The sequence below is a fragment of the Schistocerca nitens genome, chromosome 4 (genome assembly GCF_023898315.1).
Source record: "Schistocerca nitens isolate TAMUIC-IGC-003100 chromosome 4, iqSchNite1.1, whole genome shotgun sequence".
Lineage (NCBI taxonomy): Eukaryota > Metazoa > Arthropoda > Insecta > Orthoptera > Acrididae > Schistocerca > Schistocerca nitens.
The window spans coordinates 502,791,518-502,819,115 of NC_064617.1; the positions used below are offsets into that span (position 1 = coordinate 502,791,518).

The window sequence follows — 27,598 nt, forward strand, 5'->3', positions numbered from 1 at the left end:
TGAACAAAGTTAGAACAGGTGGACGGTTTCAAGTACTTAAGATGCATATTCTCACAGGATGGCAACATAGTGAAAGAACTGGAAGCGAGGTGTAGCAAAGCTAATGCAGTGAGCGCGCAGCTACGATCTACTCTCTTCTGCAAGAAGTAAGTCAGTACCAAGACTAAGTTATCTGTGCACCGTTCAATCTTTTGACCAACTTTGTTGTATGGGAGCGAAAGCTGGGCGGATTCAGGTTACCTTATCAACAAGGTTGAGGTTACGGATATGAAAGTAGCTAGGATGATTGTAGGTACTAGTAGATGGGAACAATGGCAGGAGGGTGTCCACAATGAGGAAATCAAAGAAAAACTGGGAATGAACTCTATAGATGCAGCAGTCAGGGCCAACAGGCTTAGATGGTGGGGTCATGTTACACACATGGGAGAAGCAAGGTTACCCAAGAGAGTCATGGGTTCAGCAGTAGAGGGTAGGAGGAGTCGGGGCAGACCAAGGAGAAGGTACCTGGATTCGGTTAAGAACGATTTTGAAGTAATAGGCTTAACATCAGAAGAGGCACCAGTGTTAGCACTGAATAGGGGATCATGGAGGAATTTTATAAGGGGGACTATGCTCCAGACTGAACGCTGAAAGGCATAATCAGTCTTAGATGATGATGATGATGATGATGATGATGATGATGATGATGGTAAGGACGCAAATGATGTACACTTCTTTAAGTAAAAAACTATAAAGTGTAATTCTATTAGTGAAAAAGAATCACGAATACAAAAGTTAACTTAGATTTGCCTTGTGAGTTTCTTTCTACTCCTTATATATTTATCTATGGTGGATGCTTCACTGTGAATGTACGTAGTAACATTACACTGTAAGAGTATAGTAATTACACAGATTGGCCCATAAGTAGGTAGTATATAAATTTTACAGCCAGTCAGCAAATTTTCTGGAGAGAGTTCTTGATATTGCAGGAAACCTAAAAGCAAGTAAATAACTGTGAATCCAGGGGAAGTAGAATATTGAAGATGACTAAATAGTTAAGACTTTTCTTGCTCAGAAGGTCCACGTGTACTACCAGCATCATTTTCACTACCAAATGAAAACACACAATAAGTTAAGAGTTGCTGCATTTAAACAGTTGAAAAACCTCATGTCTTATTAAATGATGTTATAAATACCACAAAATTGCTGACTAGTTTCCTGTAAAATATGTATTTTTGGGGTATGAGGTTTTCCTTCTCTTAGTGACTTTTGTATAGTTAGTGTGTGAAATTGTTGTGAACCAACTGTTCGCAACACCAGAGTGTACCTGAATATTTTCATGTCCACAGACTACACAAGTGTTGTGATTATTATTAAGCACTTAAAATTTTATTTTTTTCCATGTATCTGTTGTGACATCAGTTCAACCCTAATCTTTTTTCATATTGATATGAAAAGAGAATTTGTGACATAAATAAGAAATAAAACTAGAAAGGCAGGTCACACTAAACTATTTCTCAACTGTTCCACTGTCAGATAGCAGGTGGGAAAAATGAACACTTAAATATTTCTGGACAAGCTCTTATTTCTCATATTTTATTGGAGTTGCTATTTCTGCCTTTGTAAGTGGGATTCAAAAGATTCCATGTTTGGGGGGAGAAAGTTGACTGAAATTTCATAAAAAGATCTCAGCACAGCAAGAAACATCTTTGTTTTAATGATTGCCACCATAATTTACATGTCATATCCATGACACTCTTGTCCAATTTTTTGTGATAATATAAAATAAACTGCCCTTCTGTGAACTTCTTCTGTCAGTCCTATCTGGCCAGAATCCCATACTGCTACGCAGTACTCCAGAAGAGGATGAGCAAGCACAATGTAAGAATATCTTTATAGATTTTGTGCATTGTCTAAGTGTTCCACCAGTAAAACAGTCTTTAGTTTGCCATTTTGTGTGTGATTGTTCCAATTTTAAGTTGTTCATGATATTAATCCCTAGATAATTAGTTGAATACACTGCCTTTAAATTTGTGTGCTTTATTGAGTAACTGAAATTTAACGGATTCCTTTTAGTACTCATGTGGATTCCATCACATTTTTTTTATTGTTTAGAGTGTCAGTTGCCACTATTTGTAACACACAAATACCTTGTTGTAATCATTTTAAAATTGGTTTTGATCTTCCAGTAAATTGCAGCCTCTTCAAACAATGTAAGATGGATGCTCAGATTGTTTCATATTTTGTATATAGATTTGGAGCAGCAGAAGGCAGATACCACTTCCTTGGGAGTATCTCTTTATGTTGGAGCATAGTTACCAATCTTATGAGTAAAGTTAAAAATGCTGAAAATTCGATGGATTTTCACTTTAGAATGAAGTTGTGGGCATTTGTTGTCATGTTATATATTGGTTTTTGTCTTGGGCTCTCTGACTGACATTTAACAATTTTTCTGATGTTTCCCCAGTGCAAGTGGCTGGCATTGCCAAAAGTTCATCCTCCATCACTCTGCCACCAGCAGTGGAGAGAAAAGCAAACGGGCAAAAAGTTGTAGAGCTTTACTTTCTTTAATACTTAGATTTCTTTATTGTTCTCTTTTCAGTGACAGTGTAATTGCTTGTACACTATTGACTCACATACATATTTTACTGCTGGTATATGTAATGACTGAAAACTTTTGTTTCTAGTAATTTATTAAATATCAGTGTATGAAGCTCTCGCAACCTTAGCATTGTTTAAATGGGTTTTTGTGTGTGTGTGTGTGTGTGTGTGTGTGTGTGTGTGTGTGTGTGTGTGTGTTTGGCATCTGATACATGTATACTCTTAAATAATTAAATGTTTTTCTTGGAGCTTGATTTCCTGTGTATATAGTGAAATTGCTTTTGCCTGAATGTGGGAAGATCTCCCTTTACGTAAGCAGGGATTCTGTGAAACTTACCATAATTATGTTGTACATTTTTATATTAATGTGCGGCAAGAAAACAGTGCTGTTCCAAATTTTGTTGAGTGACACTTTGAAATGTTACTGATGAGTGGATTTTGTAGGTCCACCATTTGGGCAACCAGGCTATCCACCACAACCGGGCTATCCGCAGCAGCAGAGTTATCCTGCACCTCCTCCCTACACAGCTGGTGGTTTCGTACCTCCACCTGGAGCCCCTCCATACGGTAACGTGCCACCTCCAGCTCCAGGCTTTGCAGCACCAGCTCCACAACCAACTATGTACGGGTCTTACGGAGATGAACCTCTCACTTCGGACAGTGTAGACAATTTTGGATTCAGTGAAAAAACAATACGACATGGTTTCATCAGGTATGGTTTTTGAAATACATGGTATCTTTGCAGTGGCATTAAAGTTACTGTAATTTCAGCCATTAAGAATTATTTTGTTATTGATTTAAAATACTGGCATCCACATTAAACACAATCAAACAATATTGTGTAATTATTTTTTTGCATATATAAAAGACAATATGCACTAAAAAAGTTTTTATGTAATTTCCAACTGAAGTTGTCACCTTATGTTACATTTATTTTTAAGCTGACAGTTAAGACTTCAACACAAGAAACCATATAAATAGTTTGTATTTATAAAAAGTTTTGAAGCTAACATCAGTAGTATGACAGTATTATGGTTGTTTTGTAAAATTATATGCTGTACCTTTACGAAATTCACAGCAGTTTTAAGAAACGCCTGGGTCTTCTGAGACGCACTCTTGCCAAGGAGTGCTGGCTGAGGAATGCCAATATCCGTGGTACATGTTGTGGATCAGGACTTAATCCCAGTTGAGTCTGTTAAAAAACTTCATTTTAGTCTGACTCTTCAAATTGATAGTCATTCTGGAAACCTGTCTTCAATTCTCATCAGAATGTTCTCATTAAACTTGTTCATCTGCATTTAGTGAGGGTATCGTGATATACCTTCTTATGAAGTTTACAAAAATTTTCCATAGCACATGTGCTGTCAGCATCTCAAAATGATGTACATATGTGCTTGCTCTCTTCTTAAAGGGAAAGAGAACTGTAACTCAAATGAAATCTGGTCTGTAAAGGACAAATGAATGTCTACTTTAGATTCTTTGCCCGGAGAGAGAGAGAGAGAGAGAGAGAGAGAAAAAACTTTTGTCTGTCATGTGAGGAGGTGCATTTAACAGCTGGAGATCATGCACAAACCCACCTGCAACACATCTCCAGGATTCCTTTGAAAAAATGAGGGAGGCATACTTCAGCATACCTATTGCCATCGCAAAGAAGAGAGACTAAATTGTTTTCGTGACACTCAAGGCTCTTGTTAGAGAGCAGTAGTAACAGTGTTACTAAAAAATTGTCCTTCTGTCTTTGAATCAAATTGGTACAGCCATACTTTGTCACTGCTTAGAACTCTGAATATTTATTGTAACCTATTAGAATTAAACATAACAAACATGCCTTGACTCAACTTCAGCACTGAGTTCTCTGTTCGTGAACTGGATGGTGTGGTCTTCAGACTACATACTTTACTACATACTTTGACACTTCTGTCCCTTGTGAAATGTTGATACAGTATTGGGAAACCCTAGATATGATAAAAACAAGAAATAAGAAAAGGTGACTGCACATCATGTATTGGGCACAGTAAGCTTGGGATTGGTTCATAAATGACAAACTGAGCATAATAAGTCATACTATAAACTTGACAACTTCGTGTATGTATGAGCTGCAGGTGAGTCTGCGGATTGTAGTATATTTTCGTCTTAAAAAGAATTTGTGAGAGAATTCATTAAATCAGAAAATACAATCATAAGTATCACAAAATGCAGTCACTCAAGACACTGACTAATTTACGGTCAGATACACTGCTCTTTTGCGTTGAATAAGATGGGTGATGGTAAGATAGTAATTTCACTGTCAGGAAGGTGGCAGTTCAAATCCATGTACTAGCATCTGGGTTTTCCATTTTTTTATTTTTTTATTTTTCTGTAAATTGCATAAGGAAAATTCTAAGGTGCTTCCCTAAGTCAAACTCGTGTTTCATCTCTGTAGACCTTGTTTTTGATGAAATGTAAACCTTAATCCCCAAGGTATAATGGTACTTGCATCTGTGGCATTTTTTATACAACCACACCCATCACCTGGGTCATTCTAAATCGTGAGTACTTCAGCGAGTTCAGCCTTTATTTGGTAGGTACAGGCTTGGTGAACCTAGGTTTCTTGAGCTGGATACCTGTAACCATCACCAGTCCTCTGTAACTGTGAGCTCTGTGCATGCTTCAGTGATCACTGTGTAGCATGCCAGTGGAGTGTTATACTTCACATGAATCAGAGATATTGGCTTCATCACCTGGATTTTAAGAGGATATAAACCTCTGTTTAAAAAAATGTGCTATCTCTAGGTGTGCTGCATGCCAAAGAGATGCAAGTCTGTTGACGCGAAACACTCATCACCAGGGAACCTGTGGGGCACCTGCTGGATCTCATTTGTATAATGCTTACCCAAGCAAGCAGGGCACTGTCTGGTCACATATCACAGTCGAATGGGTGTACCACTTTAGGGTAATAACACCCAACCCGACAAAAGGCCTCGTGTTGTCATTCATCTTGGTGAAGAGATTATTCCAAATACTTTAGTTTATAGAAGTGGAACACACACTACTGGACAGAATATGTTTTTAATAGTGAAAAAGAAAAGAGGTCACTTTTAGAGAGTTTAAAGTTCCTGGGTTTAGAGGGCATTGCTGGCACCGTAAAATCTATAAAGTGATTGAGAAATGCGACATTGTTGGTTGAAATGTGCAGTTTCCAACAAGCAACAAACCTGGCTGCTACGTGCCTCAGTGAATGTGGCATTGAAATATCCTATACAAAGACTTGAACTAAAGCAAAGGTGTTGTCATGGAGGGATGTTCCATAATAAGAACTGAAAGATGAGTGGGCTCAAGAAGGTGGATCAGTATAAAATATGAAGAAAAAGGTAGATGGTGAACTGGTGAAATCGGTTTCCTTTATGCTTACATTCAGAGTGCAACACTTCCACAGCATACTAAGGTAGGTTTGATTTGCTTAAACAGGATGCACTATATACCTAACCATTGTGTTGTTTTAAATGCCAGCACTTTAAGGGAGATGCTGTTTGAAGCAGGGTTGCTGACAGAGGAGTCATTTTTCATCTCCTCCAAAATGTATTAATTGCCTGGGGGTTCACTCTGTCCGAGCAATCTCTGCTTTGAAGAGAGGAAGGTGCGGGAGCTAAAAACAACAAAGGGTGTTCTGTATGGTGAGGCAAAAGAAGTTATAAAGCACTGCGACCTTCCACTTTCACTACTTGGTTTGCTTCAGCCCTCCAAAAGCCTGTTGAGAAAGTTGATGCCTCTACACACATGGAGATTAGTAGTGCTATCACTAATAAGTGCTTTTGTAATTGCAGTTGGAACAGTGCTGTTACTACAAAATGTATAGTTAACCTCAGAATACCAGAAAAGGCCACAATTGTCAAAATTGTAGAGCTTCCAGTATCTGAACAACCAGACTTCGGTAAACAGGCCAGCATTGCCAGTGACACTGCCGCAAATGTTCCTATGAAATCTCCTCTGACAAACAAACCTAAAGGAAAACATGAACATCAGAAGAAGACAGGTCAAAAACTGTCGCACCACATAAATCTCATTCTATCTTATGGTCCTAATGGTTCTACTTCAGACACAATAGAATACAGTCCGTATGACTCAACCATCTAGCTCCTTGATTAAGCCTCCAACTGTCACTGGATCATCACCCCAGTGGAGAGACAGGGTGAAAGAAAAACCTCCCCATACTACAGCAGAACATCAATGGATTTAGGATGCATGTAGAGGAATTGAAACACTTAGCTTGGAACATCACCTATACTTTTGTTCACAAGAAACGCACATTTTAACCTTATTGATGCCCCTGTTGTAAGAGGCTATACTCTCCACTGTGAGGGTGACCTTATTGAGGAAAGGGCCAATGGAAGGGTTGCTGTATTTATGAATAACGCACATCACACCTCCACTCTGTCTCTGGTTACTGACTTGTAACCTGCAGTTGAAATTCATATGAGTCAAAGGTTCACCATGTGCTGCCTGTACTTAGCACCCCGAGATGCAATAGATTCTGGGGCTCTCACAGATATTATAGAAAAGCTCCCCCCATACATTAGCACTGCAAGATGCAATAGATTGTGGCTGTCACAGATATTATAGAACACCTCCCCCAAACATTTATGTCGCTGAGACTTCAGTGCTCATAACATACAGTGGGTCTCAAACTCTGCTTGCACCAGGGATCTAGTTTTAGGGACCCTCATGATGTGTCAGGGGCATTGTAGATTCTGTTCAGTGGGAAGTTACTGTTGACATTCATTCCAGTGCTCACTTTCCACCACCAGATGGACCAATCCTTGAAAGCAAGCTGCCAAGATGGATGGTAGCAGAGCAAACTGGATGCCTCTCAGCCAGCTGGTTGTGTTTTAAAACTGAGACAACATTCAGGAATGAGTGGATCACATCTCCTATGTCACCCATTGAGCTACTGACTTATCTGCCCTAAAGATGTCAGGTCTGCATAGAAGGCACCTTGTATCTTGGTGGACCAAGGAGTGCGGCTCAGCAATCTTTGTCAGGTGTGCAGCTCTGCAATGATTTCAGTTCTGCCCAATAGCAGAAAACCTCACAGCTTTTAGAGTAGTGAGAACCAAGAGCTCAACAAGTAATCAACGAGAGCAAGAGAAGGTTCTGGCAAGTGTTCCTGGACTCTGTCAACTGCTCGTTTTGTTCTACGAAAGTATGGGAAACCATTGGAGGAGTTCTGGTAAATGCAGTCAATTACTTATAGCAGCATTACTGAAGCTGGGGTGTCTCCAAACAGTGCCCAGATATATTGCCCGAACAGTGGGTACTGCCACTACCAGCCAAGATAGAGTTCTGCTGCTGCTGCTGCTGCTGCTGCTGCCAACCATGGAGGGGGCAAGGTGGACTTCAAATAGAACAAAACTGAGTCAAACTACTGCCATTTCCCCATGTAGGAGCTCTATTTGGCACTGCCAGAGGCTGGTGATACTTTGCCTGGTCATAACCAAATCCATTTCAGCATGCTGTGTACCTTGCAAACAGCCCCAAAGAAAATTTTCCTAGAATGTTTTAATTCAATATGCAGGCAGTAAAATTTCCCTACTGGTGGAGACAGACAACTTTGAGACCACTCCTCAAACCAGGAAAGGACTGAAAGGTTTGTCACAGCATCAGTATCTTAATGAGCTGTGTAGAGAAGACCTTGGAAAGAATGTAAACTGTTGTTTGGTCTGAATATTAGAGACCTAGCCATTATGTGGGGATTCAGGACATATCGGTCCACTTCAGCAACCTGACCCTGATAGAGGTGGCTATCCAGCTGCCTTTCATTCATAGCATTGTGTGGGAATACTTTTTGGTGTCAATAAAGCATACAATACCACTTGGGGGCACAGTATTCTAGGACAGCTCCACCAATGGGGCTTTTGTGCCCACCTAACTGTGTTCATTCAGCACTTGTGACCAAAACCCATTTTTAGGTACAAAGTTGACGACGTACTGTCAGCCCATGCAATGCTCCTTAATTATGGAAGTTTTTGAGTTTTTTGTTCTCCTTCCACACTGCTACAGCAATTCTGCAAATTAAGGAGTTTGGTGGAGTCGGCTGTGAAGACAGGTTTTTAAATTTTCTGCAGATTGTGTGTGTGTGTGTGTGTGTGTGTGTGTGTGTGTGTGTGTGTGTGTGTGTGTGTGTGTGTGTTAAATTATACTTGCCATATTTTAAATTTGCTTGACTTGCATAAGAGGGGACACTGTTACACATTTTAAAGACTGTGAGGTTTTTGGGCCTCATTTTGTATTCAAAACTGTTATCACACCTAAATGACCCAGAACTCAGAAAGCACTAATTGTCTTAAAGTGCCTGAGCCACAGGTCTTGGCAGTGAACAGGGTGTGTCTGCTGAAGTTTCATATGACTTTTATGAGATCATGGGTGCTCAGTATAAAATTCAGCAATAGCTTCTGACCTGAAGGACATAGTAGCTATCCACCATGAGGGGATCAGGCTGGCCACTGCTGCCTACAGGACCAGCACCATACCCAGTCTCTGTACTGAGAATAGAGAAATGCCATCATTACCTGGTGGAAACTTAGGGTGCATCAAGTACATGATATCCTTGCTGCCCCCAACCCACCGCCATATTGTACTGTTGAACATCCATCAATACAATACCTTTTTGGAACACCTTTTCTCAAATTGTACATGAGCACCAAGGCCTTTTGGAATCCATGTGAAGCACATGGTGAAGTAACTTGCTGTAGGAAAAGTACAAACCCCAATGCAGCATTAGAACCAAATCCCTCCCTGGTTACTGCAGAGACCCAGTTTAGGGAAAGTCCTGCACATAGTTTTAGTACAATGTTTTAGGACATTTTGAATGATCACAACTACTATCCAACTGCATTGGTTGTGTTGTAATTGATAGTGTAAATACAGTCATATGTTCTAAAACTATGTAGAATGTTATGAGGAGTTTTAAATGTGTGGGTGAGATGGGAAGAAACTGAGCTTAACTTTTCCAAATTTACAATATTTTAGACATTTGTTTCTACTAATTTTTGTAAGGACTCTGATAACCTTGTTGTTGAGTGCCCATTACACGCACGCAGAGAGAGAGAGAGAGAGATAGAGAGAGACTCTTTTCTGTTTGCTCCATTGTTGGAATTAGCTAGGCACATGGCAGCACTTAGTATGAAGATCTGACAACTCAAAGTGTGTTGCAGTCACACATTTCTAGTATGCTAATAGCTGGCAGAAAACACATAGGCGAAGATGGTATTGCCAGGTGGCTTCTCAAAGACATTGAGAATGGAGGAGAATTCAGTGATGAAAGTGATTAAGAAGAAACTTCCCCCATTTTCACTGATAAAAGTTCTAGTGAATCAGAATCTAATGATGTAGTGGAATAAAGACACACACAACTTGTAGCGAATATGTGGAAAGTTTATCTTGATGGCGACAGTGATCCCATGAAGTTTCCTTTTTCTGTCATGCAACAAAGTTTCGCCATTCCTCATGGTGTTTGACTCCACTTACAAAACTCAATGTGCACTCGTGTAGGAATGGTTCATTAGAAGAATTTAAAGCTTCTCTTGGTGTAATATTGAGCATCACGTTGAATTTGAAGGCAGAATTAGTTTACTATTTTACAGAAGTCTGGCTAGAACGATGTTCATTTTTCAAGGAAGTTTTTTTCTCATCTCTAGTGTTTATTTTTTCCAAATATTTTGGATGCCACATTTAGTTCCACATGCCATAGCTCAGTAGTGTCAACATAGGAGTGAGTAAGGTGAAGAATGTTAATGAGTATATTGATAGTAGATGCAAGTAACCTTCTGTACCAAAAATAAATGTGGCTATAGATGATAACACAGTAGAATTCAAAGAAAAAATTCAATTGAAGTGCTACAATCCAAAGAAGCCAACAAAGTGGGGTTTGAGTTTTCTGTCTGAGTGAGTCAGAAAATGGTTATGTTTTTTCTCATGTTCCATGTTACGGAAAGAGAACTACAGAAAGTCTCATTGATCCTGATTTACCATTTGCAACCCGAATAGTGGTTCATTTGGCACAGCAGTTACTAGCTTCTGCAGGTGGTTCAGGCTATCACATCTTTACTGACAGGTTCTACACAAGCCCTTAACTTGCTCAGGAATTGAACAAAATGAAATTTCATCTAAAATGTACAGTTTTGCCTTCTAAGGAGGATTTTCCACGCGATTCAGAGAACAAGAGTTATGTGCCTATCAAAGTGAAATGAAAAGTACTTGTCTTTCATTCTGTGACAAGACGTTAGTGATTATGTTGAGTACATTCATTGGTCATCAAACCTAATTGGTTACCGTGATTTTTGTGATCCAAAAAACCGCCTGCGGCTTAGAATCGAGTGCAAACTAAGCGGAAGTTCTGAAAAATGTTGGTAGGTGACACCACAACTAACTTTGCCGTCGAATATATGTAGCGCTACACAGGCATGCTTTGCAGGCACAAAGATAAATACTGGCGCCAAAACCTCTGCGTCAGCAAATAAAATTAAAAAATGGTGGAAGACGAGCTTTTTTCTCCGCCCCTAGTTTCGACCACTGCATTTTCATACATTATGCAACGAAGTATATACATTGTTCATCTTCGAATGTAGCAGCATTTCTATGTACTACGAAAATCTGACTGGCAAGACTGTTTGGGATGTGTGTCAATGTGGCCAACTCTACGTTCCGAATTCTTTCCTACCTGTGACAAGAGATGGTTGCTAATAGGAGCTTTTATGAATTGTGTATCACATGCAGTATTCTGTTCACCATAAAAATAATATGAATATAAACATTTTATCATGTATTCTTTCATGTTTGCTGCTATCTCATTTAAATCCTGTCTGCCTAATAAACTACGAAACTAGAGTGAGACAACAGCAAATGCGGAAGAATATACATATCATGTCATGTTTATATTCGTATTATTCTTATGCCTAATAGTGATACAGTCAGAAAGAAAGCACGGCAATTGACTAGATTTTTAAATCTGAGATGACTCTAATTTCTGTGCAGAATGTAATGTACTAAAGAGCTATCATACGCAGTCTATTATTTGGTTCTTCTTGATTATTATCAAAGAAAGCAGCAGTGTAAGTAACAACAAATAGCAGTCTCTTGCCATTGTTTCACTAATGAGACGATTCCTCTCTCTCTCTTTTATAAAAAGAAATTGTAAGCGGCGGTAGCATGCACAAAAGCAAGTCATGCCGCGAGCGGCGACAGTCCGTAAACACTCCTTATCAGAGTGCGACAAACAATGCATGACACAGTACAGTACTGCATTTTCAGCTTAGAGTGACGTAAACATCTATAACAAAGAGAATGGCACTTATGAGATCAAAGCAAAATAAGCAATCAATTCAAACCAGACGAAGCACGTGAAAAAGGAAGAGTACTCGTATAAATACGGACGGAGCGACTTACGCATAGCAATGGCTACCTGGTAAAGCTTAACTGCTAAGCTTACGATTCGAACCAAACTACTGTAGCTCTATCATCATTCATTCGACCTAATTGTGTCGCATATAACAATGAACCAACTTTGTTTCAATTTGGAGGTGCGGCCTAAAACTTTTCTCTCCCCTTGAATTTAGAGTCTCAAATTTCAAGTGCGGCTTAGATTCGGGAAAATTTTTTTTCCTTGATTTCGAGTCTCATTTTTCAGGTGCGGCTTAGATTCAAGTGCGGCTGTGATTTGAGTAAATACGATACTGATTATCAGAGGAAAGAGCCTGTGTGGTTCCTGAGACCCATTGTTATTTTGGAATACACAAAGTTTATGGGAGGAGCAGACAAGGCTGATCAGTACTTAAATTGCTATGGTATTACAAGATGATCATACGTGTAGTGGAAAAAATTGTTTCTCTGGTTGATTGAAATTGCTGTAGTGAACATCTATATTCTTTATCCAATGGACAAAAATGAATGCGGAGAAAAACTGACACACCTTTGTTATAGACGAAATATAATTGAATAGTAGTTGGCCAGGTGGGGAATACGAATTCAAAGAAATACGAAAGGCCATCATCTGACAAATACAGAATGGAAAAAAAAAATCAACAAAGGATTGCACGATTTGCAGCAAACCCAGGAGGAAGAAGAGAAACAATTTTCTACTGCGAAAATGTGCAAGAGGGAGCCTGGACTTCATGTAGGTGAATGTTTTAAGAAGTACTATACAAAACAAATTATAAACATCTGTTAACAAACACCAGTGTAATTTCAGAAAAAGTGCAAAAGAAAATAGTTGTCAAGTGATGTTGTATTGCATTTTATTCTTCTGAAACAGTAGCGTAATAACTCTTAATCTCTTACCTCCTTACCTGCATAAAATAACATTCGGGAGAACACTATGAGTAGAAAAATTGGATTCCTCTTTTTTCCTAGCCATCTAGTTTGGTGTTAAAAGTTACAAAGCATTACTGTGCAGCAAAGGACACATTTGGTCTGTGACTGCTTCGCAGAGCACACCAACTAAAGATGCTTCACTGCTTTAAAGGGTTGCTAGTTGGTGTCTCTCTCTCTCTCTCTCTCTCTCTCTCTCTCTCTCTCTCTCTCTCTCTCTCTCTCTCGACAGGCCACCTAAGTCTGCTGCCCTAACTGCCCTCCTTCAGCAATTCCTCCCTCCCTCCTCCTCCTCTGTATTTTAATGCCCACGACTCCTTGTGCAGTAGCACTTGTTCGCCTTGTTGGGGTCTCCTTGTAGACTAGTTTTTTGCAGACCAAGAACTGCTTTTCCTTAATGATGGTTCCTGTACCGATTTTAGTGTCGCTTATAGCACTTTTTCTGCCACTGAATTTTTGCTCATTTCCCCTCATCTTTTTCTCTTCATTTCACTCATCATCACGTGATGACCTCTGCATTAGTGACCAGTTTCCGTTGTTTCTCTCAGTGCCACCATCTGGTCAGTTTTCTTCGATCTTCATACGACCTGTGATACAGCTTGGTGCCATCACATCTTTTTCAACTCCATGAGTGAGGGGTCTTCAGGGTGCCCTCCTGATTTTTATTCGCCAGTTCCTATCTAACTAGTCATTCAGAGTTTGGGTTGGCACTGTTCTTGGCACTCTGTGTACCCAGAAGAATGGCATTCCATGTGATTGAATATGCACATTATTTCTTTTCCCCATTACTTATAATGGACTCGTTGCCTTTGTTGGTCACCCCTACTCTGTATGTGACGATTTCTGTATCTAGGATAGTTCCCACTCAGCAGCCTCTGTGGAGTGACAGCACCCAGGTGCCATACTCACACTTTCATGTGGACCCTTTCATGTGGTTGTGATTAAATTGGGAGTAGTGCATTTCTACCACTGTACTAAGGTCCATCCCAATTAGGAGCTCTATTTCAATGTCCAACACCTGACCATGGTCACCCAGCTCCATTTTTTTGGATCCTCCTTTTGACAACATTCTTACTTGGTTGCACCATATCAGCCTTCTGATGTTGATGTTTTTGTAAACTCAGTGTTCATTTCCTTACCTGTAACCGTTGGTGTGCAAGCTTTTCTCTGCTATTATGGGGCCTTAGTTCTGTCCTATGTGGACTATGGTTGTCAAGTTTATGGCTCAGCTGCCCCTTCCACTCTGCGTACCAACATCGTGGTACCAGTGCCTTCCGCACTAACCCTGTTGACAGTCTTCCAGTTAACAGTGGATCTCCAGCCCCCCCCCCCCCCCCCCCCTCTTTCGGTTCGGCAGGCCCAGGTTCTTGTTTCTTACACAGTCGCTGTCCGCTCATTCCCTGCTCACCCCTCTCTTACTCTGTTCTTTAAAGGGTTTCAGGATGTCACCTGCTTGCTGCCTGCCCACGGGTGGGTTTACTGATCGGGCTGTGCCTCACTTCTCTCTGTAGCAATTTCATCGCCCCTCTTTGTCCTGTTACCCATGCACTTTCCCGAACACCGCCTCTTATTTTTTTGACCCTCGATTCAGATGGATCCCTTCCAAAGTCTAAAAGCCTCTGTGGCATTATGTTTGTTCTGCTCACTCTTAACAAGAGTTTTAGGATGCTGTTATTTTTTCCAGTGGTGTAAAACACCAATCACAAGGGCTACACCTTCAGTTCTTTGGTTGCACAGAACCCATCTCTTGCCTGCCAAGTGTAGTGTGATTACTGCAGAACTGATGGCCATTATCTGGGCCCTCTGCTTTATCAAACAGTCATTTCTCACCAGAGTTTTATTATATATGGACTCAACATGTGGCCTTCAGGGTATTGCCTGGCATTTTTCCCACCACTCCTTGGTCTCTGCCATCCGCAACCTCCATGCAGCTTGTGCAATTGATTTTCTTTGCGCTGACTTTTAGGGGCTGCCCCCGTCTAGTAAACATCGTGAAATTTAGGGGAATCCCATCATGAAGCATTCTTCCCTCCACCTCCGCCTCTTTGTAGTTGCTGGGCCCCTCACAGTGACCCATATTTTGCTGGCCTGCCCCTTCTTTTGGCCATTTACACTAAATACGCTCTTCCACTCTCCTTTGATGTGAGCAGAGGACCCTTGCATGAATGTGTCTGTCTTTGGTTCCCCCCCCCCTCCCCCCCTCCCCCTGTGAAAGTGTTTTGTCCTCCCAGAATTAAGTACCTGAATTTCCTTCTGGAAGGAGTCCTTCTGTTATCATTGGTGATGGTTTGGGAGGCCTTGGGACTTGCCTCCACAATGGTCAGTTTCTGCTCTCTACTTTTTCCCATGTTTTATGTGGTTTATTGTGCCATTTTGTTTCCCCTTTCCACGTGTCATCTTCATCTGGTTGTCATGATCGTGGTATGGTGTGAGTATCGGGATGGGTCGGCGGTGGTGCCAGCACCCTGACATGCATAGAACCTCTGTGGCGCCCCCTGCTAATGCGCTATTCCCCTCTGTTCTTTACTCTTCCTACTGCCATGGTGTTCCTTCTGCAGCTTTGTTTGCCCATTTTTCTTTCCCATTGACTGGACTGGACTGGACTGTGCTGCTGCTGCTGCTGCTGCTGCTGCTGATGATGATGATGATCCTGATCCTCCCATAGTTTCTGCCAACGTAGATTGTGGGGCTGATGACCTGGTTATTTATTTGGTACCCTTCCTCCTTCCCCCCCCCCTCCCCCCCTTCCTTCCCAAATCAACCAACCAACTGACCAGTTATATTGTATTGAATTTTAAATTCCCCAGATGTGAGAAATTTATCAGTTGGAGGTTTCTCTTTATGTGTAAAGAGCAACTTGGTGACATTATTGGTGGTAAAGGGCACAGTGATGCATATTTTTAAATGAATTAGCTGTATGATATGAAATATCACCTAGAAATGAGATTCTTATTGGTTTTACTTGTATAAAGTTTTTGTACAAGTATGTCTTGATATTCATTTCTGACTACTATATACTTTAACTTACTAAGTTTAGTAGCAATAGAGTGGATGCTGCTACTGAATTTTTCTTCTTTCAGGAAAGTCTATGGTATCTTGATGTGCCAGCTGGCTGTGACAACTGCCTTCATTGCACTTTTCCTTTATCATCTTCCAACCAAGAGATATGTGCAGACACATCAAGGTATTTTCTGGGCAGCCTTTATTGTGGTGATTGTTACACTCATAGCCATGTCCTGCTGCACAAATGTAAGGAGAAAGGCTCCAACAAATTTCATCTTCTTGTTCATTTTCACAATTGCTGAGAGTGTACTACTTGGTGTGGCTGCTTCGACTTATGATGCTGAAGCAGTAAGTACTGTTGTTGAGTTTTTAAGTATTTGTATTACATTAATTTGTGTATATGTGTAAAGAGAAGGTGTTAACTCTCTGTCTGTCTGTCTGTGTGTGTGTGTGTGTGTGTGTGTGTGTGTGTGTGTGTGTGTGTGTGTGTGTGTGTATTTTGGCAAAAATAATGACAGAAAGCAGTGATCCAGCATTTAGTTTTCTTCACAATTTCTTTCTTTCCTTGGTTCATGTGGGCAAGCTAATATTTGGTCTTGCCTCTAGAATTTTCTACCTTTATATTCATGCAACATTCACATCATTACTCAGAAAGTCATATGACTGTGATGTATAGACATACAAAGTTGGATGTTGGTACACAGGTTGGGTTTCCAACTTGAGCTCCCAGTTTGACTGCAAATTGATTGAGGTTTGGGGGATGACGGGTTAAACTACTGTAAATGATGATGATGATGATGAAATTTGTGCTTGGGATTCCTATTCTACTGACAATGATGGAAGTCTGCGTTGTTGGGCTACCAGTATACTGCATGGTTATGCTATTTACACTTCATTACACCGTGAAAGATGCGGGCATCGCATTTTTAATCTCACTTGCTTAAAATCTGCACGTGAATTAGTGAGAGCTCTCCTAAACAAGTTGCTGTTGCTGCAGCTGCTGCTGCTGCTGTTGTTATCTCCTTGTCTGAACCTTTTATCATCCAATTTCAATTTTGTATAAGGCTACACCCCTAATACTTTCAGATGAGGCTTCCTATCACTTAAATTTATACTCAGTGTTAGCAAATTTCTCTTTACCAGAAACTTTTGTCTTTCTTTTGCCAGTATGCCTTTTCTACCATCTTCCTTGGCCATTTTCAGTTATTTTCTGACCAAAGAGTAAAATATGGTGACTGCTTTTAATGTCACATTTTCTAATTGGATTCTATCAACATCGCATGATTTAAGTTAGTTACAGTCATGTACCTTTATTTTACTTTTATTGCTGTTCATCTCACATCATATTTTTGAGATATTATCTGATCCACTCTACTGACCTTCCACATCTTTCACCACCTGACAGATTTACATTGTCATTGGTAAACCTTAGTGTTTTTATGTTTTCTTGCTCCAAATTTCTCCATGCTTTCCTTCACTGCCTGCTGTATGTACAAATTGAATAACATGGGGTATAGGTTGCAATATTGTGTTATCCGTTTCCTCAATCGGTGCCTATCTTTTGAACTCATCTAACAATGGTCTGATTTCTGTGCATGTTGTAGAGAATATTTTGTTTCCCAGTTAACATTAGAATTTCAAAAAAATTTGATGAATGTTTAGCATACTTAAAAAGTTCGCAGGGATGCTATTCCACGTCATTATGTTTTCATTCATTTCACCATCATCAATCTATTCATTTCTTTGGAAAGGATTTTATATGTATTGAATAGTACATTCCAGTTCAGGTTGTTAAATGGTCTCTAAATATACAAATGCTATAAATATGGACCTGCCTGTTCTCAGTCTATCTTCTAAGGTAAGTCATAGTGTCAGTACAATCTCACACACTCCTAAATTTCCCTTAAACCAAAATCACTCATCCATCAGGTTGAATTCTGCCAGTAATTCCAATCTTTTGTAGATAATTAATGTTGACATGTTGCAACCATGATATATTAAACTGATGATTAGGTAACACTCATATGTGTCACCAACTGCCTTATCTGTTGTTGGGATCATTACATTCAGAGGATATTTCACATGTCTTGTATATCTTACAGACCATTTGTGATAGTCTCAGTGTGAATGATTCTACCAAAGACCTTAAAAATTTATGAAGACATGGCATCTATTCAAGATGCCAGTCTTATGTTAAATTTTTCTGCAGTATTGCATTCGCCATTTCTTGTTTCCAGAAATTTTTTTCTGTAGCCACACTTTTACACAGTCACATTTCTCACCTAGCCATTTTTGCTTTGCCATTTTGCACCTTCTGTGAATTTAATTTTTTAGGTTTCCTGTAACTTTGCCTATTGAACCATTCACCAATTGAATTTAACTTGGATCTCAGGCTACGCTTCAGATCAGTCAGACACAACAACCAAGATTTCATGGGGGGAAGGGGAGGGGGGCCTGGGCTGGGCAATGTCACACACTAGATAGTTTACATACTGTGTCTCCTTTCTGTTTCAACTGCTAAACAACACCAAAAGCTAACTACAGGACAAGATCTATAGGCAGGATATTTATCCACTGATGTTGTTTCCTGACATTTTATCACAGCCAATTGTACTAAAAGATGCATTTTGGAGACATATTTAATGCAGTGTTTAACTACACTGCATACTTAATGTTTTCCATTCTGAACTTAAGGTTTATAAGGTTTTGTATGTGTCCAGTTGAAAATACGTAGTTCAAATGATGCACGCCATTAAAGATCTTGCCAAGATGTGTCATTTTTAGTGTGGGTGGTTGTGCTAAAGTTCCAGAAAATTAGAAATCGGTGGAAAAACATGTCAGCCATGTTTAAGCGCTTTATTTAGTTACAATTAAGAGCTTGTGTCTAATCACCTATTAATGCAACTGTCATGTACCTACTTTGTTTGTGAATGAAATCAGCCAGTCTCCCCTTCTGCACTGCAAAATGGTCTGACCATTTCAGTGAAATTTGGATGATTCAGTAGGTTTTCAGGAGAACATGTCTCAAGTGCAGTAAGTCTGTCCTCATTCATAGTATTTTGCATGAATGCTTTTGCCTATTTCGGGTTGTTATAGGGAATTTCGCTATTATCTGCAGTAGTTTAACATTTTAGAGAAAGCTTTTGCCAATTTGTTTCCATTAAAAAAAAAAAAATTCAGTAAGGTCTGAACACTGATGGTTTCATTAAATCCTTTTGGCCATACAATGCAAAACTATCCAAACAACAATTAATGATGTGTAATGGAAATATACAGATATAGGGATTTGAAGTGAAATTTCAGCCACTTAGATTTAAGCACCAAAACATGAAAATCTTGTGGAGGTTAAGACACCCTTTGACTGAACAGAGTTGTACTCCATAGAAGGCATCCCCCCCACCAAACGCCTCATATATAGAACTAAGAGGCATATCAATGTGCTGCCTTAAGAGTAGCTATTACCTGTACTAAAAACATGACTTGGGGATGAACCATTCCAATACCATTGACTGCCATTATTTAAATCCGTGTGGGAGTGGTTAGAAATGCATCTGTAAAAACACATTAATGAGAAATATATTTTGAGTTATATTTTGGGCTGGACTACCTCAGAGCATTTAACTAAAAGCCATACCTGCTTGCATGGAAGTTTGTCCAGTACCCATGTGAGGTGCAGTTAAGTACTAATAAGGAACACTGGGAACTTCTCTGTAAATATTGATACATTCAAAAGTTAACAACAGCTGTCTTATGGGAAGAGTAATGTGCTTCCCATTTTTACATATCATTGTTGTATCCTGACAAACATTAGAAAATTAACCTCAGCTCTGTTAAAGGTGAAGTAATGTGCATACACATTTGTACATAGAATTTCGTTATCATCACCAATATTTGAACGTTGCTGGCATTTACTGAGTAGTTGGAGTAATGTGTCTGTCCCTTTGCACTTAACATGGCTTTATCATTAAGGCATAACAACAACCGTATTATGTGGATAGTAACTTGCTTTCATGCTAAAGTTAAGAGCGAGTCTTCACACATGAGGTCTCTCATAAGCAAAACCTTATTTGAAATTAATTATAAAATAGTCTGTATTGCAAGGCACATCTATTAAAAAGTGACCAGTTTTGATAATCACATGATCATCTTCAGACGTTATACCATATGGATGGACAGTGGCTGTGAATGAAGCAGGAAGCGCTGAATGTTGTAGCATTTGACTATTGTCATTCAGCAGTTCATGCCCTGTGTATAGCCATTGTCCATCAGTATGGTTGACAGTCTGAAGATGATCATGTGATGATCAAAACCAGTCCCCTTTTAATAGGTGTGCCTTGTGATCACTGACTTTTTCCAGCAGTTTATGAAATATAATTAAAGTAATAGATTTCCACTACCATTTCATTTCATAATTGTTTTGTTTTTGTCTGAACATTAATCTCAGTGAAATTATAGTCGGAGTACTTAGAACTCTTAAACTTTCATATAGCTTTTATACCTTAATTCCTTCCTCTTTTTGACCTACATTATTTCTACCACAAAAGTCCACACACATTTTTTCCTACTTTATAGTCCTCAACCTTATAAAACTCAGGATAGATTGTTCTTATTCTGCACAACATTGAAGTAAATCTCAAATAAAAATTTTTCATTGTTAATAAAATTAAATTATAATTATTCTGTGTGTGTGTGTGTGTGTGTGTGTGTGTGTGTGTGTGTGTGTGTGTGTGTGTGTTCGCACATGCGCAGTGACTCATTGGTTCGGCTATTGAGTGAATGGTACCTTTACACATAACATATTTACATAAGTCATACTTTAGTAGGAATGTGAACATGATGTAATGTTATTTTAATTTGCACGTCAGCATGCCATAACTTAGGTTTATGGTGAAATGTCTTGCCTGTTCTTCCCTTCATTAAGATGATGATCCTAACCAGTGCAAACTGGGAAAAAATATTCTGGTGCCACTAACTGTAATATATTTTTGGTGAGAAGGACACACAATTAAGTGCATAGGGCAGGATTTGTGAGAGGTATTTCTTATGGTGACTGCACAATATTATCATTTGAGTAGATGTTAATTCTTCTCTCACCCCCTCTCTCCCTCCCCGTCGCCCCTCTCTCCCTCCCCGCCGCCCCTCTCTCCCTCCCCGCCGCCCCTCTCTCCCTCCCCGCCGCCCCTCTCTCCCTCCCCGCCGCCCCTCTCTCCCTCCCCGCCGCCCCTCTCTCCCTCCCCGCCGCCCCTCTCTCCCTCCCCGCCGCCCCTCTCTCCCTCCCCGCCGCCCCTCTCTCCCTCCCCGCCGCCCCTCTCTCCCTCCCCGCCGCCCCTCTCTCCCTCCCCGCCGCCCCTCTCTCCCTCCCCGCCGCCCCTCTCTCCCTCCCCGCCGCCCCTCTCTCCCTCCCCGCCGCCCCTCTCTCCCTCCCCGCCGCCCCTCTCTCCCTCCCCGCCGCCCCTCTCTCCCTCCCCGCCGCCCCTCTCTCCCTCCCCGCCGCCCCTCTCTCCCTCCCCGCCGCCCCTCTCTCCCTCCCCGCCGCCCCTCTCTCCCTCCCCGCCGCCCCTCTCTCCCTCCCCGCCGCCCCTCTCTCCCTCCCCGCCGCCCCTCTCTCCCTCCCCGCCGCCCCTCTCTCCCTCCCCGCCGCCCCTCTCTCCCTCCCCGCCGCCCCTCTCTCCCTCCCCGCCGCCCCTCTCTCCCTCCCCGCCGCCCCTCTCTCCCTCCCCGCCGCCCCTCTCTCCCTCCCCGCCGCCCCTCTCTCCCTCCCCGCCGCCCCTCTCTCCCTCCCCGCCGCCCCTCTCTCCCTCCCCGCCGCCCCTCTCTCCCTCCCCGCCGCCCCTCTCTCCCTCCCCGCCGCCCCTCTCTCCCTCCCCGCCGCCCCTCTCTCCCTCCCCGCCGCCCCTCTCTCCCTCCCCGCCGCCCCTCTCTCCCTCCCCGCCGCCCCTCTCTCCCTCCCCGCCGCCCCTCTCTCCCTCCCCGCCGCCCCTCTCTCCCTCCCCGCCGCCCCTCTCTCCCTCCCCGCCGCCCCTCTCTCCCTCCCCGCCGCCCCTCTCTCCCTCCCCGCCGCCCCTCTCTCCCTCCCCGCCGCCCCTCTCTCCCTCCCCGCCGCCCCTCTCTCCCTCCCCGCCGCCCCTCTCTCCCTCCCCGCCGCCCCTCTCTCCCTCCCCGCCGCCCCTCTCTCCCTCCCCGCCGCCCCTCTCTCCCTCCCCGCCGCCCCTCTCTCCCTCCCCGCCGCCCCTCTCTCCCTCCCCGCCGCCCCTCTCTCCCTCCCCGCCGCCCCTCTCTCCCTCCCCGCCGCCCCTCTCTCCCTCCCCGCCGCCCCTCTCTCCCTCCCCGCCGCCCCTCTCTCCCTCCCCGCCGCCCCTCCCCCTCCCCGCCGCCCCTCCCCCTCCCCGCCGCCCCTCCCCCCTCCCCGCCGCCCCTCCCCCCTCCCCCTCCCCGCCGCCCCTCCCCCCTCCCCCTCCCCGCCGCCCCTCCCCCCTCCCCCTCCCCGCCGCCCCTCCCCCCTCCCCCTCCCCGCCGCCCCTCTCTCCCTCCCCCTCCCCGCCGCCCCTCTCTCCCTCCCCCTCCCCGCCGCCCCTCTCCCCCTCCCCCTCCCCGCCGCCCCTCTCCCCCTCCCCCTCCCCGCCGCCCCTCTCTCCCTCCCCCTCCCCGCCGCCCCTCTCCCCCTCCCCCTCACCGCCGCCCCTCTCCCCCTCCCCCTCACCGCCGCCCCTCCCCCCTCCCCCTCACCGCCGCCCCTCCCCCCTCCCCCCCCTCCCCGCCGCCCCCCTCCCCCCTCCCCCCCTCCCCGCCGCCCCCCTCCCCGCCGCCCCCTCTCCCTCCCCCCCTCCCCGCCGCCCCCTCTCCCTCCCCCCCTCCGCGCCGGCCCCCCTCTCCCTCCCCCCCTCCGCGCCGGCCCCCCTCTCCCTCCCCCCCTCCGCGCCGGCCCCCCCTCTCCCTCTCTCTCTTCCCCCCCCCAATTTAAAGTTCACACACTGTACATAGTCTTCTCACATATATATCATCAAACTAATTTCAACAAGACCTTCCATAAATGTTAAAGTTAAGACACAGAACAAGTCTTAAAGAATACTTCATTTGTTTTTCACAGCTTAGTCTCCACGATTTCAAGTCCTAGGAATTCTCTGCATCTTCAAAGCAGGCCGTTATTTCCTGGAACATCCATTTTCAGGTCTGAACAAGTATGTACTCTTACAAAGTTGCTGCAATTGCCATCCCATGTTGAAGACTTGTCGTCTCTTGACATAACTCACCATGTTCAAATAAGATACAGTATCTGTGTTTTTACCTATGACATATTGTTTTACAATTTTCAGCTATATCATTTGGCAGTAAGAAGATATGGCAATACACTTTACTCCTTTGGAGTCATCTGTTCTATGGCCAGCAGACTGGGCTGACCCATGTAGTTCCCACTCATGTGCAATTATTTCTCATCTCTGGTAGCAGTATTGCTTTCAGTGCCTCATTTTTCCCACTTCCAGATATAACATTTTGACCAGATTTCTGGCTGATGTTACTAATGCAATTGGCTTACCCTGTGACTGGGGGACTGACCACCCCACTGTTTAGTACCTTAACATCCAACTGACCAATCCCCTTAGCAGAAAAACTTGAAGACATTAAATGTTGTATATTTACTTTATTTCTTAGTGTCCTTCATTCCTGGCATACAACCAGATGGTGCAGACTAGTAATTCATGTTATGCACACTGATCAAAGTGAAAATCAATAGTCTGCAGGCGGAAAACTGTTGGCTGACATTTAGTAGAAGGCTGGCATAATTGCAGATTGAGGTGGTAGGAGTAGAGATGCATGGCCCTGAGCCACCTAACTTCACAATATATGTCATAATAAAGGCGCTGTTGACAACCCTAAAAAGAAATTCTCATAGCGACAGTGGTGTTTTGACCTCCGTTCATCTTATCGTGGCAAATTGAAGCTGCATTCCACAGGGAGAATGAGGGTATTTTGTAAAGAATACCTTCCGTTAAATACCTTCACAGTGTAGATTTTTTGTTATGTGACAGTGTACTCATGTTTATTTTCCTAATGTGATGTAGTGTATCAGTGTTTCATGACGATATTTTCACAAAACTAAAGGAAATATATTACAAAACTGATTTTTAAAAGAGTAGTTTAAATCTCTTGTGTGGTGAATCTAGCATAACACTGTAACATCAACTAGTAATTTTATACAAATAATGGTAATTGAAGACCGTAAAATAATTTCTGATAGGTCTCTCGTAACATGTTTAGTTATACTCATCATAATTTAGCTCTCGTGCACTTAGCTCTGATTTATTTATTCTGAACATATTTTTATGAGAGTCTAATTTCATTACATCCTTGTTTAATTGGAGCTGTTTAGGTGTTCTAAAATCATGGAGCAATTGTAAGTTCCTCAATTATAATTTCATTCCATCAATACTGCTTTGTACTAAGCTGTGCTACAGGCATTCCTATGTAATATTGTTTAATCTGGGGTCCTGTTGCTATATTGATGTGCTGCTTAAATTTTGTCATATCAGATACATGTTCCAGTGGAACATTTTAAAAACTGCAGAAAAGTTCCACTTAGTAGCAACTGGTTGTGTCAAATGACTTTATAATGCTGAATTAGCCATTGTGGTTCTTGATAACATTCACGCACTGTATTGGAATTTTAATGCTTGCTAATTAGTGATAATATTTCAGTTATTACTCAAATGCACACAAAAAAAAATCTTCCCTAAGCTCAGAGATTCAGTAACTAGAGAAACTTATACACATAATTGGCATAATTGTGTGTAATGTAAAAATAATTTTAATAATAAAATAAACAGAATTGTTGATGGGACAAGTGAAGAGTAGTGAGAGGGGGCAATCAGTAAATTAGCTGTGGATAAATATTATATGAATATGTGACCGGTAGGAATAAGTTAAGGATTACTTAAAAGTGGGCTGTATGGGCTAAGGGAAGGTCCACATGAGTATGTAATTTGCAGGCATGTCAGTTACTAAAAATTACAGCATCTGTCTTGCTATTGATGTCAGAATAATTTCTTTAATTGCAGGTCATTATGGCAGCTGGTATAAGTGCAGCAGTGTGTTTGGGCCTCTCAGTATTTGCATTCCAAACAAAGTGGGACTTCACTGTAATGGGAGGTGTCCTTTTTGTTGCTGTCATCATACTAATGATTTTTGGTATAGTAGCAATATTTATTCCAGGCAAGGTTATTATTTTAATTTATGCCTCATTGGGTGCCCTCATTTTCTCTGTTTATTTGGTTTATGATACACAGTTGATGATTGGTGGCAAGCATAAGTATTCTATTTCCCCAGAGGAATATATATTTGCAGCTTTGAATTTGTACCTGGATATCATTAACATTTTCCTTTATATATTAACCATTATTGGTGTGACAAGAGACTGAAATTTGTAATTGTACATTGTCTTATTTTTTTCAGTTAAAATTATCAAAGTAGGTGTGTAAAATTTAAAAAAATGCTGTTTGTTATTATAGTGTTATCATACTGTGTGACTGTAGAGTTAGGTCTATTCCTGATCTCGAGTGTATATCTTGTATGTATTAAATTCGTTGTTAATGGTTTAAAGTTGAATGTGTGCAAAAACAGTTGTGCAATATTGTATACTTTTAATAAATTGTAACAAGCTGTTTCACTTTATTGTATGGATATACAAATATGGATGTTTCACTCAGGTGTTGAAAAAAAAAAATATTAATAAGTTTTGCAGTGCTGGAACATTAAAGTTTCATCACATTGAAAACATATAACATAGTGGTAGAAATATTTTGTCCTCCTGTCTGATAGATTATTACACACATGCAATTAGTATTCTGCCTGAAGTTGTGTATCAGCAGTTGGGGTGGGTATTGTGGAATGATACTCGAATGGTTGGTAATTTGTCAAATGCTGAAAGTTCACCTCCTCTGTATTTTCAGTGTCTTGAGCTTTTCTAAACAAAATGTCAATACTTTAAAACACATACTTGCACTCTGTGTCAAATAATACATATAATAATTGTGGTATTATTGTGGCAACAGAATTTAGCCTTATGAAAGATAATAAAAGAATAATACACTGTGGATCTATGCAGATGTCTTGTATGTGAACTTGTCCAGCATTCACCTTAATAGGAAACCAGGTAAAATAGACGGTCATTCGTATGTGATACCAATTTGTGGATAGCAGCTGTATTTCATATGGTTGTTAAGTACTGATGAGGTTTGCTGTTAGAGAAGAAAATAGTCAGTAAAAATGACTGAAGAAAAGAGAACCTAACAATATTGGTTCTCATTTTTAATATGGCAAAGTACATTAATGAGATGATTATGTTGCACAGTATTAAGATTTCCTAATGATCTAAAGCTACAGTCACTTAAATCTCATACCAAACTTTTGTGTAGTGCATAGTATCATACTGTTGAAATAAATTTAGAACTGCATAGAATCACTAGCAGCTGCATCAATGAAAATAAATTCATGTTTCACACAATGGATACAAAAATGCTTGTAATCTATATGTCCATGTATGGAGATTCACATTTTAAGACTGACTGGATTTCTAAGAGCCATTTTCTTAACAGATTGAAAGGGAAATGGTATCACATTCCTTGATATGTTTGTGCTGGAAAATAGCTATGGGGCTAGTATTGTATAAGCAACAATGATGCCTCGAGTAAATCAAAACAGATTTTCACAGGGCAGTGTATATTTATTGTATATTTATACTCCTGGTATTTGTAAATATTTAATTGTATTGATACAGATTTGATGTACTGATAGAGCGTATGTAATTGAAATACTACTGCTGTATTGATATACTGAATATCACTTTCCCTCCACTTTGATCTGATTTTAAATATTGCCATCTTATTTATATATGCAGTTAGGCTGCAAGCAGTGTTTGTTGTTGTCATTGTCACTGCTGCTGCTGTACTGTATGTGCTATCTGCCATAAATGTAATTGAATAACAACTGCTTTGATTGTAAATAATGGTGATAATAAAAGTAAATTTTATTGAACTTAATAACTTACTTATAATAATTCCATTTGTGCACAAGAAGTTCGATAAATGGCATGTAATGCCATGATTACCTTAGGATTTTTGTAGTGGAATTGAATATGGTTATTAGTATATTATTTACATTTGTTAATAGTCCTATGGAATACTGAATATCGGGATGGGCATAGATGAGGCATTAGATTTGTTTACTTTATCATAACTGGAGCTATGATGTTGAAATGTTATGATTGTTATTAAAGTTATTTTGATCTCTGTGTATCAAAGATTCACTATCCCAACATTTCTGATATTAGGCAAGATGAAAGAAATACAAAATTATTCAGTGAAAAGGCGATAGAAACAAAGGTGAAGGAAAATATAAAAGTAAATGTAATTCACAGGAAAAAGGTAAGTGTTGACAATTTTTGGAAAATAAGAGGCTCTACTTGAAGCTACTAGAGAAAACATCAGTAATACAAAACAAACTGGGAAACAAAAATGGATGACACGTGAGATCCTCTTTGCGATGGACAAAAGAAAGATATATTAATTAACAAAGAAAATTATAAAGTAGTAGATCAACAGATTAGACTGAAGATAATTCAGGCTAAGGAAAATTATATGAAAGAAAAATTATGTGGAAACAGAAGAGTTGTATAAAGGAT

At 41.3% G+C, this 27,598-nt stretch overlaps 1 protein-coding gene across 2 annotated transcripts in view; it reads left to right on the forward strand.

The window, feature by feature from the left end:
- Positions 1 to 26,952, forward strand: part of LOC126252881 (protein lifeguard 1-like) — a 46,309-nt gene extending 19,357 nt beyond the window's left edge. For both annotated transcript variants that reach the window (XM_049953844.1, XM_049953842.1), the window contains exons 3-5: positions 3,025 to 3,292; positions 16,002 to 16,272; positions 24,978 to 26,952. In XM_049953844.1, the coding sequence (XP_049809801.1) occupies positions 3,025 to 3,292; positions 16,002 to 16,272; positions 24,978 to 25,337 (899 nt within the window). In that variant the 3' untranslated portion in view covers positions 25,338 to 26,952. The remainder of the gene's footprint in view (positions 1 to 3,024; positions 3,293 to 16,001; positions 16,273 to 24,977) is intronic.
- The last annotated feature ends 646 nt before the right edge of the window (positions 26,953 to 27,598 follow it).